At 43.4% G+C, this 14,636-nt stretch overlaps 2 protein-coding genes across 2 annotated transcripts in view; both read left to right on the forward strand.

Moving 5' to 3' along the window:
* TRPM7 (transient receptor potential cation channel subfamily M member 7) overlaps positions 1-6,063 on the forward strand; it is a 146,286-nt gene extending 140,223 nt beyond the window's left edge. Inside the window, exons 41-42 of the transcript XR_012656560.1 lie at positions 1,772-2,197; positions 5,984-6,063. The gene's annotated coding sequence lies outside the window, so the exon portion shown is untranslated. The remainder of the gene's footprint in view (positions 1-1,771; positions 2,198-5,983) is intronic.
* Positions 5,994-7,878, forward strand: LOC116830945 (migration and invasion enhancer 1-like; the record flags this gene model as incomplete). The annotated part of the gene is made up of 3 exons (XM_032790650.2): positions 5,994-6,081; positions 6,447-6,523; positions 7,602-7,878. Coding segments are annotated over 3 exons (249 nt in total), but the record flags the coding sequence as incomplete, so codon positions are not given.
* Between the last annotated feature and the right edge of the window lie 6,758 nt (positions 7,879-14,636).

The raw sequence follows: 14,636 nt of genomic DNA on the forward strand, positions 1-14,636 counted from the left end.
GTGATCCATCTAGTCAGGTATCCTTGTTCAAAGGTGGCTGATGCCAGAAGCTTGAATAAAGTGTAAAAATTCCCCTATTGGACAACTGTGTAATAACTTGTGTAATGAATAAACATGAGTATAAAATTTTTAAGCTAATTTAAATGTTTATGTAGAATTAGGAACATATTCCTTAAATTAGAGTTATATGAATATAAAATTATGGGGTAGCTTGAGCAGTAGGTATGATTGTAAATCTAGTCTTTCATTATATTCTTAGCCAAACAAAACTAACATTTTAATGGACCAGATAAGGACGTTTTCAGAGTTCAGAGGGAGTGTCTACCACAGACAATTCCTCAGTGATACGATCAAGGGCCTGGAAGGACATATAGTAGAAGCAAGATTATAAAAACATTTCAGTTACTACAGGGGGAAAAAAGTATAATAGAACTCTGAGCGAGTGTGGGTATGTGTGTCCATATGTGTGTACACAAAATTTGCAGGCTAGGATAGTTAGAGACAAACATTTGACAATATGGAGTTTTTATTCTTACCAATTTAACTAGTGTTTTGCCTGTGAATTTATTTTTTGAAATCCATTTTTGAACTTTTGAAACCTTGATGTGTGACAGTAGATAGCCACTGCACTATGGAGCAGAGAAAGCATTAGGACCAGGATCCCACAGAGCTTGCAACCTATGTGCAGGACTTGGAATTCCCTGCAGGAGTTTGAGTACTGAGCTGTGGGTGAGTCTAACCCCACGTACATTGCCAGCTTGAGAAAACATTTGTGTCTTAAGATTTACAGGTTTCTAAGTGCCCAATAAAATATAAAATAGTTCCAGACAGGGTTGTCCGTAGGAGGGTGTGGGGCCTGGGGCAACCCCATCCTCTGCCTTTTCCCTGCCCCCATTCCACTCTTTCCCCCAAGACCCCGCCCCACCTCTTTCTGGCTTCTACCTCCTCCCCCAAGCAATGCCGGAGCTGGCAGGGTGGGACCAGGTCACTCGCTGCTGCTGGCGCCAGGTCCCCCACTAACTCTCCAGGCCACCTTGGACCCTGCGTCCCAAAGTGCGGGGCCTGGGGCTCCAATTCCAGAATTAAGAAAAGAAAATCACAATTTCAAAAATAGTCCTTAAGGCGCTAATTGAGATTAACAACAAAAAAAATTAAATGCAAACTGTTTCCCAAGCTGTTTGAGATGTGCTGAAAAAATAGCAGGAATTTTTCAAAAGTGAATAACCCTTCATTTTTAATACTCTTAAGTGCCAAATGCATTTTCTCACTAACCTCAAATTATCTAACCTAATTCTCCCCGTTGGAATGTGCATGATATTCCATGCTAATTGGTTCAGTTTGGGCTAAATTTAGAGGGGGACGGATCAGGATCATAACTTAGGAAAATGACTAGGTTTAAATTTAAGTGTGTAAAGTGCTTTTTCTCCATGACTGAATAGACGATTTGGCAAATATTCAACATCCTTCCTTATCCCCGAAAACAGATTCACAATTCACCATAGTTGGTGCCTTTACCTCAGGTTTCAGACCACTGCTTTAAACTGTCCACTGCATACTTTAAAATATCAGACATGAGAAATAGGTACAATACTGAAAGTCCATTTTTTCAACAAGTTTCTACATTTTTTAAAATAAAAGATTAAAATCTATACCAGGAATTCAGGAGAACTGTTCTGAACCATCTGAAAACAAATGGCAATTAACTGATTTTAGTACGTACTTAAACTATTGTTAAAAGATATGTATTAAAATTTTCCCTTTTCCTTTATAGTGAAAATATGGAACCCTGAATTGATCTTCATAGTGAAGGAGCATTTGTTGTTGACTACACAATTAAAGAAATATTTTCCCCAGAATATATTCTTTAGCTGACACATTCAGCTAGATTTTCCAATATTTTTCATTGTTTTTTTAAAAAGTATTCTGACAGACTAATCTGCATACTATGTGATCATAAAATGACTAGGCATTTTCTTTGCTGTTGATTCAACTTCCTGTAAAATAAAGTGCAATCTAACTTCCTCAGCCATCAATATCACTTTCATCCCGAACTTTTAATGTTATTAACTTGTTAATTTAAAATAAAACAATCAGCCCAATGTAACAGAAAGTATTAAGGACTGTTCCCTTGCAGTATTTAGGTGATGTATGTCAGAGCTCAACAATCTAACTGCACTGTCACGAAAGCACATAAAAGGTGAGTCCACCGAAAGGGCTGGTTCCCTAGCTACCGATGTGCAGCCATGTGACCTGTGAGAGGAGTGGCGCTTGTTTTTCAGCTTGTGACTGCACTTTTCCACAGCTGCCCAGTTTTTTCTGGTTGTTTCTAAATCAGTACCACACAGTTTATAACCGCAAGAGGAAAAAGAGATTTTAACAGAAAGCATGGGAGTAACAGTGCATGTTGAATACTGGTAAGAGATCACTTAGATTTTTAAAATATATTGTACTAATGACACTTCAGGAGAGGCTTCTGGATATTATGCAACTGTTTCTTTTTTTATAGTTAATGTTTGTTCCTTTTTATGAGTGTTTTGTGTGGAAAATTAACTGTCGGTTTCAGCATAGAGGTGGACTTGCTGCTCCCATGCTCTGTAGTCTGCCCAGATGCTATTGATTGGATCTGGGCCTTAGTCTGGATTTCACAAAATAGGGTTAAACATCTAACATTAATATGTATGCTGGTTCTGTACATTTTAGTATCTCAGATTAGTACTAGCCAATGAGAATTTTGATTTATCTATCTATAAAAAAAATTCCCCTCTCACCCCTATGGGTGGTATGTGTCTTCCTCAACCTCGGGTCCTCTACCAGAGGGCTGGGAGTTGGAGGGTTCTGTGCAGTATCTTAGCTGTTCCTAGCACTGCACTCTTCTGGACAGAGATCTCTGATGTTGTTCCTGGGATCTGTTGGAGCCACTCACCCAGCTTAGGAGTCACAGCCCCGAGTGCTCCTACCACCACTGGGACCACTTTGGCTTCACTTTCCACATCCTCTCTAGTTCCTCTTTCAGGCCTGGTATTCTCCAGCTTCTCATATTCCTTCTTTCTGATGTTGCTGTCACTTGGCACTGCTATATCTATCACCATCGCTGTCTTCTGCTCCTTGTCTATTACCACGATGTCTGGTTGATTGCCAGTACCTGCCTGTCCATCTGGATCTGGAAGTCCACAGAATCTTAGCCCTGCTATTCTCCACAACCTTCTGTGGAATCTCCCATCTGGTTTTGGGAGGATCTAGCCATACGCTGTGCAGATGCTCCTGTACACAATGCCAGCCACTTGGTTGTCCGTTCAGTGTATGCTGTTCCTACCTGCATCTTACATCCTGCCACTATGTGTTGGACTGTCTCTGGGCCTCTCTGCACAGTCTGCACCTTGGGTCCTCTCTAGTGTGGTAGACCCCTGCTTCAATGGATCTGGTGCTCAGTGGCTGTTCCTGTGCTGCTATGATCAGTGCCTCAGTGCTGTCTTTTAGTCAGCCTTTCCAGCCACGGTAGGATTTCCCAATGTCAGCCAGCTCAGCTATCTGTCGATGGTACATCCCATGCAGGGTCTTGTCTTGCCATGGCACTTCTTCTGCTTGGTCTTCCTCCCATGTCTGCTGCTGCCTCAGGCATTCTCTCAGCAGCTCATCGTTGGGGGTCATCGTACTGTGTACTCCTGGGTGTTCCGGGTTTCGTCCAGGACAGTGGCTTGATAGCGTAGTGGTTAAGACCGCCACCCTTTGATACAGGAGACCGCCCTTTGTTACAAGAGACCGGGGTTCAAATCCTGGTGGTACCCAACTTTCCAGTAGGGTCCTTGGGCAAAAGACCCCCTAACGCTTCACCTGCCTACCTCAAATATGAGAGTGACACGAACTAGGAGAGTCATGCCGGCTCAGACGTCGCCCGGATTAACAAGGTCCGTGCCAGATGTTGAGGAACCAGGACAATCTGACGATAAGTGGGCTACTGGAACAAACCATTCATGGACGAGACGAGATTATCTATATATATCTATATAAGCTGTATTTTTTAAAAAGTATATATTTTTCAGCAGTTCATTGAGAACAATGTAAAATAGACTTCTGCTTGTTTGTACAAGGGACAAAATCGTATTTTAAAGTTTTTAATCTACAGTAACTTTCAGTATCACTCTTAATTTCTGCTTCCTCCCTGTGCCTTGTTTTTGCAGCTGCCATGAGTCATTGTGTGAATATAGTATGAATAACAGTGTGTTTGACTCTATAGAAAAGAGCTATAATTTTTTGTGGAATACAGACGCTGAATAAAATGTCACTTTGTGCATATCTCCAGAATTTCACTATAATGTTGCATGCTTGGTTGATGTAAATTTAGGTGGTGTCACTGTGTGCTGGAGGAATAAACAGGAATGGGAATCAGGAAATCCTGAGTTAATATCCCACTGTGCCCCTTACTCCCAAATCACTTCACTTCTTTCCCTCAGTTTCCCTATTTGTAATATGGAAGTTATAGCACTTAACTATCTCAACAAAACTGTTCTGAAGATGAATCAGAGTCGCTAGGTACATCACTTGTTAACAGGTCTGCTAATGCTAATTATTATATTTAAGGTGTATCCTACCTTGTTTAAAAACAACACCTTCCCTTTTCCATTTCTCTTCCCTCTGCTCATTTTGTGTATTGTCCTTGTTCTTGTCTATCTCATCTTATTCCTGCCTATGTAACTCTTCTCATGCATGTTTTGTTTGGGAGAGGTTCTTGAGAACCTCGGAAATAGACTGCCCTAAATTAGAGTAGGTTTTGTGTGGAAATTACAAAGTAACCATAACCAATGTAGTTTTGGGCTCTTCTGATTATCCTGCCCAAGAAGTTATTCAGATCTTTGCCTCTATTAGGCTAGAATCACAAAAATTTAAAAAACTTAGCCAGCAATGACTCTTGAACTGGAGTAGCAATCAGAAAACCTCTTAAACTGGTCACCACAAAAGAAGGCTCATATGCAAATTCAAGAAGACCAGTTTGGAAATATATCTAAGATTTCCTCCTTTTATGATGCAATCTCTGTTTCCAAGAAACCTGTGGTATGTGTTTAAAATACAAATTGCCATAACACAGTAGGGTTTTAACACGTTAATTAGCTTATTTTAAAACAACACCTTTTTTTCATAGTGAAGAAAAAAATTTACATCCACACTCTTTAAAAATAAAACTTAATCCTACCGGAGGGGAATTTATAAGTAGTTTTAAGAAATATCTAAGAGAGGCTGTATTAATTGGTAAGTTAGCACATATCAGCCTGCAACAATAAAGGAACTTTAAAGTTATAGATTACTGTAAATTTATAGGTTTGTAATCACCAGTCTGTGATTACAGAAGTGTCTCCCTGGAGAAATAAGCATTAGAAATTCCCAAATCAGTTTAGTAGTGTTGCTGTTTAGTAGCACAGCAACATTGCTGATCCTAGAGCAAAGGTAGGCAACCTATAGCATGGGTGCTGAAGGCGGCATGCAAGCTGATTTTCAGTGGCACTCACACTACCCAGGCCCTGGCCACCAGTCCGAGGGACTCTGCATTTTAATTTAGTTTTAAACGAAGCTTCTTAAACATTTTAAAAGCCTTATTTACTGTACATACAACAATAGTTTAGTTATATATTATAGACTTATAGAAAGAGATCTTCCAAAAATGTTAATATATTACTGGCATGCAAAACCTTAAATTAGAGTGAATAAATGAAGACTCGGCGCATGACTTCTGAAAAGTTGCCGACCCCTGTCCTAGAGTGTGACTGACCATAGATGATACTCTCACTGTAAGAAAAGACTTGGGTAAAATCCTGGCCCCATTGATGTTGATGCAAGTTTTGACACTGACTTCAATTGGGTCAGAATTCCACTTTGTAAATTTATGCTAGAAATTCCAATATAACTATGTATCCTTAATCCATAATTGCCAACCTAAAGCTAATTAGAAATTTATAGATGCTAAACCTTTCTTGTCTCTTTTGTTTTATAGTGGAGGATGAGGGTACGCTGCCCGTTATCAGGAGCTTGCCAAGAAAATCAAGGAGCAAGTTCCTGATGCGGAGATTTCAGATGAAGTGGGCAGGAAAGGTAAGATATTGCAATAATACACAGGCTTTATTAATAGTATTAAGTGCTACTAAGTCATGTAGAAAATGTATAAGCACGATCGTCAATTGGCGTTTCAGTTACACTGTATATTAATCATAGAGAAATCCTGATCTTGCCTTTTGCTGTTTATGCCATAATGCTGCATCATCATTAGTGTGTTAACATGTAAGATATGCTGTATAAAAGACTGGATCCAACCTAGAGTTCAGTTTCACGTGCAGAAGCTGATTTTCCCGAAAACTTTGGGCAGGGAGGTGGGGTTTCAATTGAGGTAGACCATTATTAATTAGAAATGGGCCCCACAAACATTGTTAGAATAGCACCTGAAAATCTCTCTCTTGCAGGAAGCTTTGAAGTGAAGATAAATGGCAAGCTGATATTTTCTAAGATCGAAACCTCTGGCTTTCCTTTTTCAGAAGATGTAAGTTCTGAAGGTTGGTGTTAGACTGCATACTGTGGTCTCAGATAGCAAATGTGCCTGTGCATCACCCCACAGAAAGACAGCAGCTTGACTGACCCATGGCCAGAAAAAATATGGTCACAGATAAAGGGCCCAAACTGTGGGGGGAAGCTGGAAAGGTTAGTCATATTCCTGCATGCATGGGTGTCAGCAGCCCTTAGCCAATGGCAGCCCACCCTTTCTAGGAGGGTTACTGTCAGTAAATTCCAGTGCTTTTGACAAGCACTGGGTAGCCACCCCTAAAAGATGTTACCAGGCAGAAGCAGACCTTTTCCTGTTCCACACCCCTGTTGCGGCTGAACTGCCAATTTCCTCAAACCAGATGTTGCATGCTTTCCCTTCCCTTTCAGCACAGTTCTCTCCTCCCTCCCCCCACCCTTCCGGCAGCATTTGGTGGTGGCTACTTCACCTCCCAGCATAGCCTGTGCACAGCTTCCTTCCCAGTGTCAGCTATACCGTGTGTTGTTCTCACTGCCATTCGCACATCTGCCAGTAGCATTCAGCTTAGCAACTAGCTCCAATTGTCTGCTGGCCAACCACAATAAGTAGTTATTTTTATTAGGCATATATCACAAAATGCTATATACACCTTAGTCCCAGGCTGAAGAAGAAAGGATGTTTTATGAGGTGAGATTTAAAAAAATAGTGCTGCTACTTAGCACTTGATGCACTAAGCTGTCAAAGCTGTGTGCTGTTACACTGAACCAGAAGTGTCATCCAGGGGATTCCATCACAGTGAGGGGAGAGGGGGCCCAGATTAGGACCGCTAAATCCATTGGCAGGTGTGTAGGCGGATGAAGTGGATAGTAATGGGGGGAAAAGTCCCTGGAATCCAAATGGAGAGCAATGTTTTAGAATATTCATAGATATCTTAATTCCAAAGGAACTTCAGTAAACCAAGCCTGGGCTAGTCTAATTTCTGGAACTCAGGGCAGTTCGTTAACCCCTTCCTGCCTGACGACATGGGGGCTGCCCACCCCATCACTAAAATTATAGCCATTTTGATTATGATGTATTACTGTCTTGGTTTGATTTTTAGATCGTGGAAGCAGTCAAAAAAATTAAGGATGGAGGAAGCTGTGAGAAGATCATCAGGAACAAAAAAATTTGCATCCTTCAGTAGAAGGAACCACGGAATTTAAACCACTGGAAATGGCACCTGGATTCCAAGTTGGGAATAGATTCTTTTAATGACTGTTTTTGTCAAAAAGATGATAAAAATCAGGAAAAAGAACAAGAAACTGTTCCCTGGGATGCAGAGCTCAAGTGTGTCTTACTGAACTACAATAAAGAGAAATGAGTTCTTTGCAATTTAATTTCCACCTGTGGGTTTTTCACTTGCAAGCATAAAAACATAAGAATGGCCCTATTGGATCAGACCAAAGATCCATGTAGCCCAGTATCCTGTCTTCCGACAGTGGCCAGTGCCAGGTGCCCCAGAGGGAATCAACAGAACATGTAATCATCAAGTGATCCATTCCTCTGTTGCTCATTCCCAGCTTCTGGCAAACAGAGACTAGGGACACCATTCCTGCCCATCCTGGCTAATAGCCATTGATGGACCTATCCTCCATGAATTATCTAATTCTTTTTTTTTACACTCTTATAGTCTTGGCCTTTACAACATCCTCTGGCAAGGAGTTCCACAGGTTGACTGTGCGCTGTGTGAAGAAATGCTTCCTTTTATTTGTTTTAAACATGCTGCCTATTAATTTCATTTGGGGGCCCTAGTTTTTGTGTTATGAGAAGTATGTAAACAAACTTCTTTTTCTACTTTCTCTACACCAGCCATTCTTTTATAGACCTAATCATATCTCCCCTTAGCAGTCTCTTTTCCAAGCTGAAAATCCCACTTTTATTAATTTCTCCTCATACGGAAGCTGTTCCATACCTCCAATCATTTTTGTTGCCCTTTTCTGAACCTTTTCTAATTCCAATATATCTTTTTTGAGATGGGGCGACCACATCTGCACACAGTATTCAAGATGTAGGCATACCATGGATTTATATAGAAGCAACATATTTTCTGCCCTATTATCTATCCCTTTCTTAATGATTCGCAGCATTCTGTTTGCTTTTTTTGACTGCCACTGCACATTGAGTGGATGTTTTCAGAAACTATCCACAATGATACCAAGATCTTTTTCTTGAGTGGTGACAGGTCATTTAGACGCCATCATTTTATATGTATAGTTGGGATTATGCTTTCCAATGTGCATTACTTTGAATTTATCAACATTAAATGTTGTTGCCCAGTCACCCAGTTTTGAGAGAGCCTTTTGTAGCTCTTTGCAGTCTGCATGGGACTTAACTATCTTTAGTAATTTTATATCATCTGGAAATTTTGCCACCTCACTGTTTTTACCCCTTTTTCCAGATCATTTGTGAATATGTTGAATAGGACTAGTCCCATGGGGGACAGCACTATTTACCTCTCTCCATTCTGAAAACTGACCATTTATACCTACTCTTTGTTTCCTATCTTTTAACCAGTTACCAATCCATGAGAGCACCTTTCTTCTTATCCCATGACAGCTTACTTTGCATAAGAGCCTTTGGTGAGGGATTTAGCGTGCCAGCTGCCCCAGCCCCATGTGAAAAGGGGCTAGAGTAGGCCAGAGAGGCTGGGCAGGCTGGCAGCCAATCAGGAAAGGGCTTACTGAGAGCCAGTCAGTGCCGAGATTGGAGACAGCCAATCAGGGCTCAGCTTGACCATATATTAAGACTGCCCAGAAGAGCAGCAGGCAGTGTGTCCCAGATCTTCATGGAGGAAGGTCTGTCTCCAGAGCAGGAGACCAGCACCTTCGACAGAGCAGTGCTGGGCAGGCTCACGGGGAGCATAGTAGGGCTCCGGCCCAATACCTGCCAGACTGCAGGCCCTGATAGAAAGGGCCGAGAGGGTGTGCGGGGCCAAAGGGAAAGTGGCCCAGGGACAGATGGACAAGGGGAGAGAAGGAGAGCAGGGAGGCTGCCACTAAAGGGTCCCTGGGTTGGGACCCAGAGTAGTGGGAGGACCTGGGTCCCCCTGCTTCCCCCTTGTACTGCACCTGGCCATGCAGTAAAGTGGCTCAAACAAACTGCAACCAGCCCTTGAGACAACGGACTAGACTTTGGAGATTGTGGTTGGCCACTGAGGCCAGTGCACGGATGGTTGCTAACCTCCCCAGAAGGGGGTGAGGATGGACTAGGGGGCACTGCTGGAGGGCAGTAGCCTGAAGAGGATGCTGCCGAGTGGGGACAACGCGGGTCCAGACACCAGCAAGGAACAGACAGCAGATGGGACACCACCAGCAGAGGGCACTCCCCCTGAACTGAGCTAATTCCCGGAGGTAACCAGTGGGAGGTGCTGTGGTGGTGAGTCCCAATCCCGTCACAGGGACCTTGTCAAAGGCTTTCTGAAAATCTAAGTACACATTATCCACTGGATCTCCTGGATCTACATGCTTGTTGACACCCTCAAAGAATTCTAGTAGATTGGCGAGGAATGATTTCCCTTTACTAAAACTCTGACTCTTCTTCAACAAATTATGTTCATCTATATGTCTGACAATTTTTTTCCTTATTATTTCAACCAGTTTGCCTCGTCCGGAAGTCAGGCTTACAGGCAACTGGAGAACTGTATGTTTTAGTCTAATTTAATTTTAAAAAACCTCAATTCTCCTGATTTGTTTAGAACTGGTGACAGAATTATTCAGAATACTTGCATACAGCATAATTGTAGAGAATAACATGCTTCCTAGAACTTACATGTAGCCTTAGCAGGCTCCAAGCTTTGTCTGAAGCAGTTTTCTCAGTTCTACAGTCCCTTTTTCAGCATCACCAACCCTCACAGCTGCAAAGTTCATAGATGCAAAGAGTGCTGACCTCTTTTGTTCCCTAAGTGATGGGGAACGAGATGCCCTTTTTCCTTATATTCTCCAAAAGTCTTCATTTCAAGAGTCCAGGTTGACCCACGGGCGTTCAGACAGTGGTGTCCTCCAGTGAGCATCCATACACACCATCCATGCATCCCACAATGATATTATTGACCAGATGTCACCGGCTTTTATTTGATACTACACATGACAGCTTTACAGATAAATACTATGACAGTAGTGTGTGAGGTGACTAAGTATGTCAGGCTTGATAGGAGTCCACAGAACAGTAAGATTGAAAACATTCATTAACTTAGGAGGGAATGTGTCCGATCCTTTGGGATTGGTAAAATCTTTTATTTTACATGATGAAATAAGATTTACAGAAAGTTTCATCATATTTGACATGGGTACCTAGATGGAGGCTTGAGGTTGGATCACTTTAAGGAAACTATGAAGTTTGGGCTTCTGAGTAACCAGTAAGCTAATAAAGAAGCGGTTTTTTACTGACTTGGTAAGTCTAAGTATTGGAATATCCACCAGCTTTTGGGGGTTTAGCTGCCCCATTTGTAGCAGTTCATCCTCATTGAGTGACCACAGCTGGCCCCCACTAGGACCCTAGTCACAGGGGGTATGAGAGGTGGAGCATCCCTGCCCTACTTTTGTTTCATCCACCTATCCTGTTTTATGTGATACCTAGACTGTAAGCTGTCTGGGCAGTCATTGTCTTTTGTTGTGGCAATGAGACCCTGAACCTTGACTGGGGTTATGTGCTACCGTAATATTTAAAAAAATTAGGAAGGAAATATCTGATGCAGAAAAAAATGAGCTGGCACAAATAGCCAAGATAAAACAACACCTGCAAAAGATGCCTTCTACTGAGTGCCTGGCCATCCATCCTCCCCAGTATTCTGCCCTCTACTGGTATGTCTACACTGCAGCAAGGATGAAGCCTGGGTAGACAGACTTGCACAAGTGGAGCTTGAGCAAGCATGCTAAAAAATAGCAGTGTGAATGTTGCTGCTGCAGCAGCAGAGGCTAAGGCTAGCCACCCAAGCTTAGACCCAGCAGCGTCCACACTGCTATTTTTAGCAAGCACAAGTCCTATTAGTATGAGTCTGTCTACTCAGGCTGGGAAGCTCACTCCCAGCTGCAATGCAGACATACTCTAAGAAGAGCCAGTTACCAGATACTGCTAACATGACACTGAGATAGCTCTTTGTTATAGGGACCATCTCTTCCTAGGTCTGTATAGCATCTAGCACAATGGATAAATGTGAAATATTTATGCCTTTCATATTACCAGAAAGTGCCAATTTTTGTCAGATTTATGAATCGTATAAGAAAGAATGAACCTATCATACTAAATGACCATGCTGAAAGGTTGGGACCTGGTTCACGGGCAATAAAACTATGCTGGTCCTAATATGAACACTGCATTTTTAACAATCCAGGAGGTGCAGTGACTCCCTGAGGAGTGTCAAAGTGTCAAAATGATGCCTGGCTTAGGGAATTTCTATGCTAAGTTCATTACTTTTAAGACCAATAAAGTGAAAGCAGCAGCTTTCAGGGAAGTAGAATATTTTAAGACAAAACCTGGGCCTAACTCTCATCAGAAGCTAATGAAGAGAGAGTACTACTTGCTACTGGTAGATGATTTTAATACTGGATAAAGTTAGGAAGAAGACTAATAGTAATGCTTGCAAGCTAAAAAGGGCCCAGTAATTTGGAAGGCATTGAACAAAAGGAACTTCTTGCTTGGATGGACGTTATTCTTCAGTGTGCCTTGTCTGAAGACTTCCAGGGAAGTCCACAAGAGGATATGGTTGTTGCTTCTTTCCAAGCTAGAGTGGAAAAGTTTTCCAGGGTACGCCAGCAGGACATTCTGCACCATCTGTGTGAGATGAATCGGAAAGATGCTGATGCAAAGGTGTCATAAGCATAAGTCCCAATTCTGAACCTTAGCGTCCAAAATGTGGGTGCCTGCATGAACCCTCCAAGCTTAATTACCAGCTTAGATCTGATAGCGCTGCCACCAGCCAGATTCCAGTGTCTGGCGCACTCTGGTCTCCCCAAAACCTTCCCTGGGGGACCCCAAGACTCAGATGCCCTGAGTCTACAACAAAGGGAAATAACCCCCTCCCCTTGTCTCCTCTTAATTTCCTCCCAGGCTTCCCCTCCCTGGATGGCCCTGGACGATCACCCTGTTTCAAGTCCTTGAAATGCAAACACAGAGAGATCAAGTTTCTTTCACCCTCAGTCAGAGTCCCTGCAAAGGTAAGCTTTGCAACTCTGACACAAAGAGATTTTCCCTTCCCCCCGTTTCCTTCCTCCCCACCAATTCCCTGGTGAGTTCTAACTAGGAAAAAATCCAACAGGTCTTAAAAAGAAAGCTTTATATAAAAAGAAAGAAAAAGACGTAAAAATGATCTCTGTATCAAGTTGACAATATACAGGGTCAATTGCTTAAAAGAAAAATGAATAAGCAGCCTTATCCAAAAAGATATACAATTTAAAACATTCCAGCAAACTACACACATGTAAATACAAAAACAATATAAAAACCTATTATCTTCTACCTTTTGTACTTACACTTGGAAACAGAAGATTAGAAAAGCCTGGAGATAGAGATCACTCTCATATCCAAGAGAGCACAGAGCAGAGACACAGACAAAAGACACACACCCAAAAATTCCCTTCCTGAGCTTTGAAAAATCTTGTTTCTTGATTGGTCCTCTGGTCAGGTGTTTGGTTCCCTTTGTTAACCCTTTACAGGTAAAAGAAACATTAACCCTTAGCTATCTGTTTATGACAAAAGGTGTTTCAAGAAATCCATCTACTGCAAGCCAGGCTTACAAGGAATTTCCAGAAGGTCTACACTTGTGCACAGACCCTGTGTGTCAAAAAATGCCAAGTGCAGATGAGTGGTGCACATTCCTATAGTGACTTGCACCTGGCTCTCCTCTTGGATCTGGAAACTAGGTATATATGAAATATCTGTATTTATTCTGTTACATATTTACTTACTGGGGGGAAAATATTGTCTTGATTTTTGTCCTACTCGAAGTTCTTACATCTTATTACTATAAGAGATATGTTGTGAAATTGGAAAGTTCTGCTTCCATTAAGGGAATAAGAGAGGAATGTTCTGCCTGTGATATAAGATTGCTGTTTACTGTCTATTGGAAAGAGCCTCATAACCAGGACCGGCACTAAGGTTTTGCGCGCCCTAGGCGGACGGCAATTTCGCCGCCCCACGCGCTGGTCCCGTGGCTCCAGTGCAGTTGCCGCAGTGGTGCCTGCGGAGGGTCCGGTGTCCTGCGTGTGGTCCACTGGAGCTGTGCGAGCAGCCAACTGTCTGCAGGCACGACTGTGGCAGCTCCATCCTACCAGCGGACGGCCCGCAGGCACCACTGCGGCAGCTCCACGGGAGCTGCCTGCCGTCCCCTCCGCTGGCGCCCTGACCCAGCCGCTGGCAGCTCAGACTCCCTCTCTGTCCTAGCAGCAGGGCTGCTCAACCATTTAAAAAAAAATTGGTGGGCGCTTTTTGGCGCCCCCAAATCTCAGGGCACCCTAGGCAACCGCCTAGTCCTCCTAAATGGTTGCACCGGCCCTGCTCATAACTCTGGGTATGTATCATCTCCAGGATGAAATCAACACATGGATAACTATAGAATGTATGAACATTCTTCAGCTGCAGATCAGCTGAAGGGCTGGACAATGCCTGCACAGGGCCGGTGCAACCATTTAGGCGGACTAGGCGGTTGCCTAGGGTGCCAAGATTTGGGGGTGCCAAAAAGCAGTGCCCCCAAATTTTTTTTAAGTGGTTGAGCAGCCGCTGCTGCTGGGATCGAGAGGGACTCCGAGCTGCCGGCGGCATCGGCAGTGGGCAGCCCAGGGTGTCCCCCGGGCCAGGGCGCCACCGCAGCACCCAGCAGCGCAGGGCTTAGGTGGCAGGTTCTATATGTTTGTGGTGCTCGAGCACCAGGAATATTCAGGGCTGGGGGCCCTGCTCCAGCAATATTTGGAGCTCGGTCTCTCCTCCGGCCCTGCCTGGATTGGGCCCCGGCCCCCCTGTGGGTCTCTCCCCCCACCCCGACCCGCCGGGTCCCTGCCTGACAGAAAGCAGCGCAGCACCTCTCCCCTGCCTGCTTCTGTTGCTGGAGTAGAGCGGCTCCCGGCAGAACTGCTGTCTGCTGCCCCAGAGTCCTAGTGCCCCC

Source organism: Chelonoidis abingdonii, chromosome 9, assembly GCF_003597395.2.
Source record: "Chelonoidis abingdonii isolate Lonesome George chromosome 9, CheloAbing_2.0, whole genome shotgun sequence".
Taxonomy (NCBI): Eukaryota; Metazoa; Chordata; order Testudines; family Testudinidae; genus Chelonoidis; species Chelonoidis abingdonii.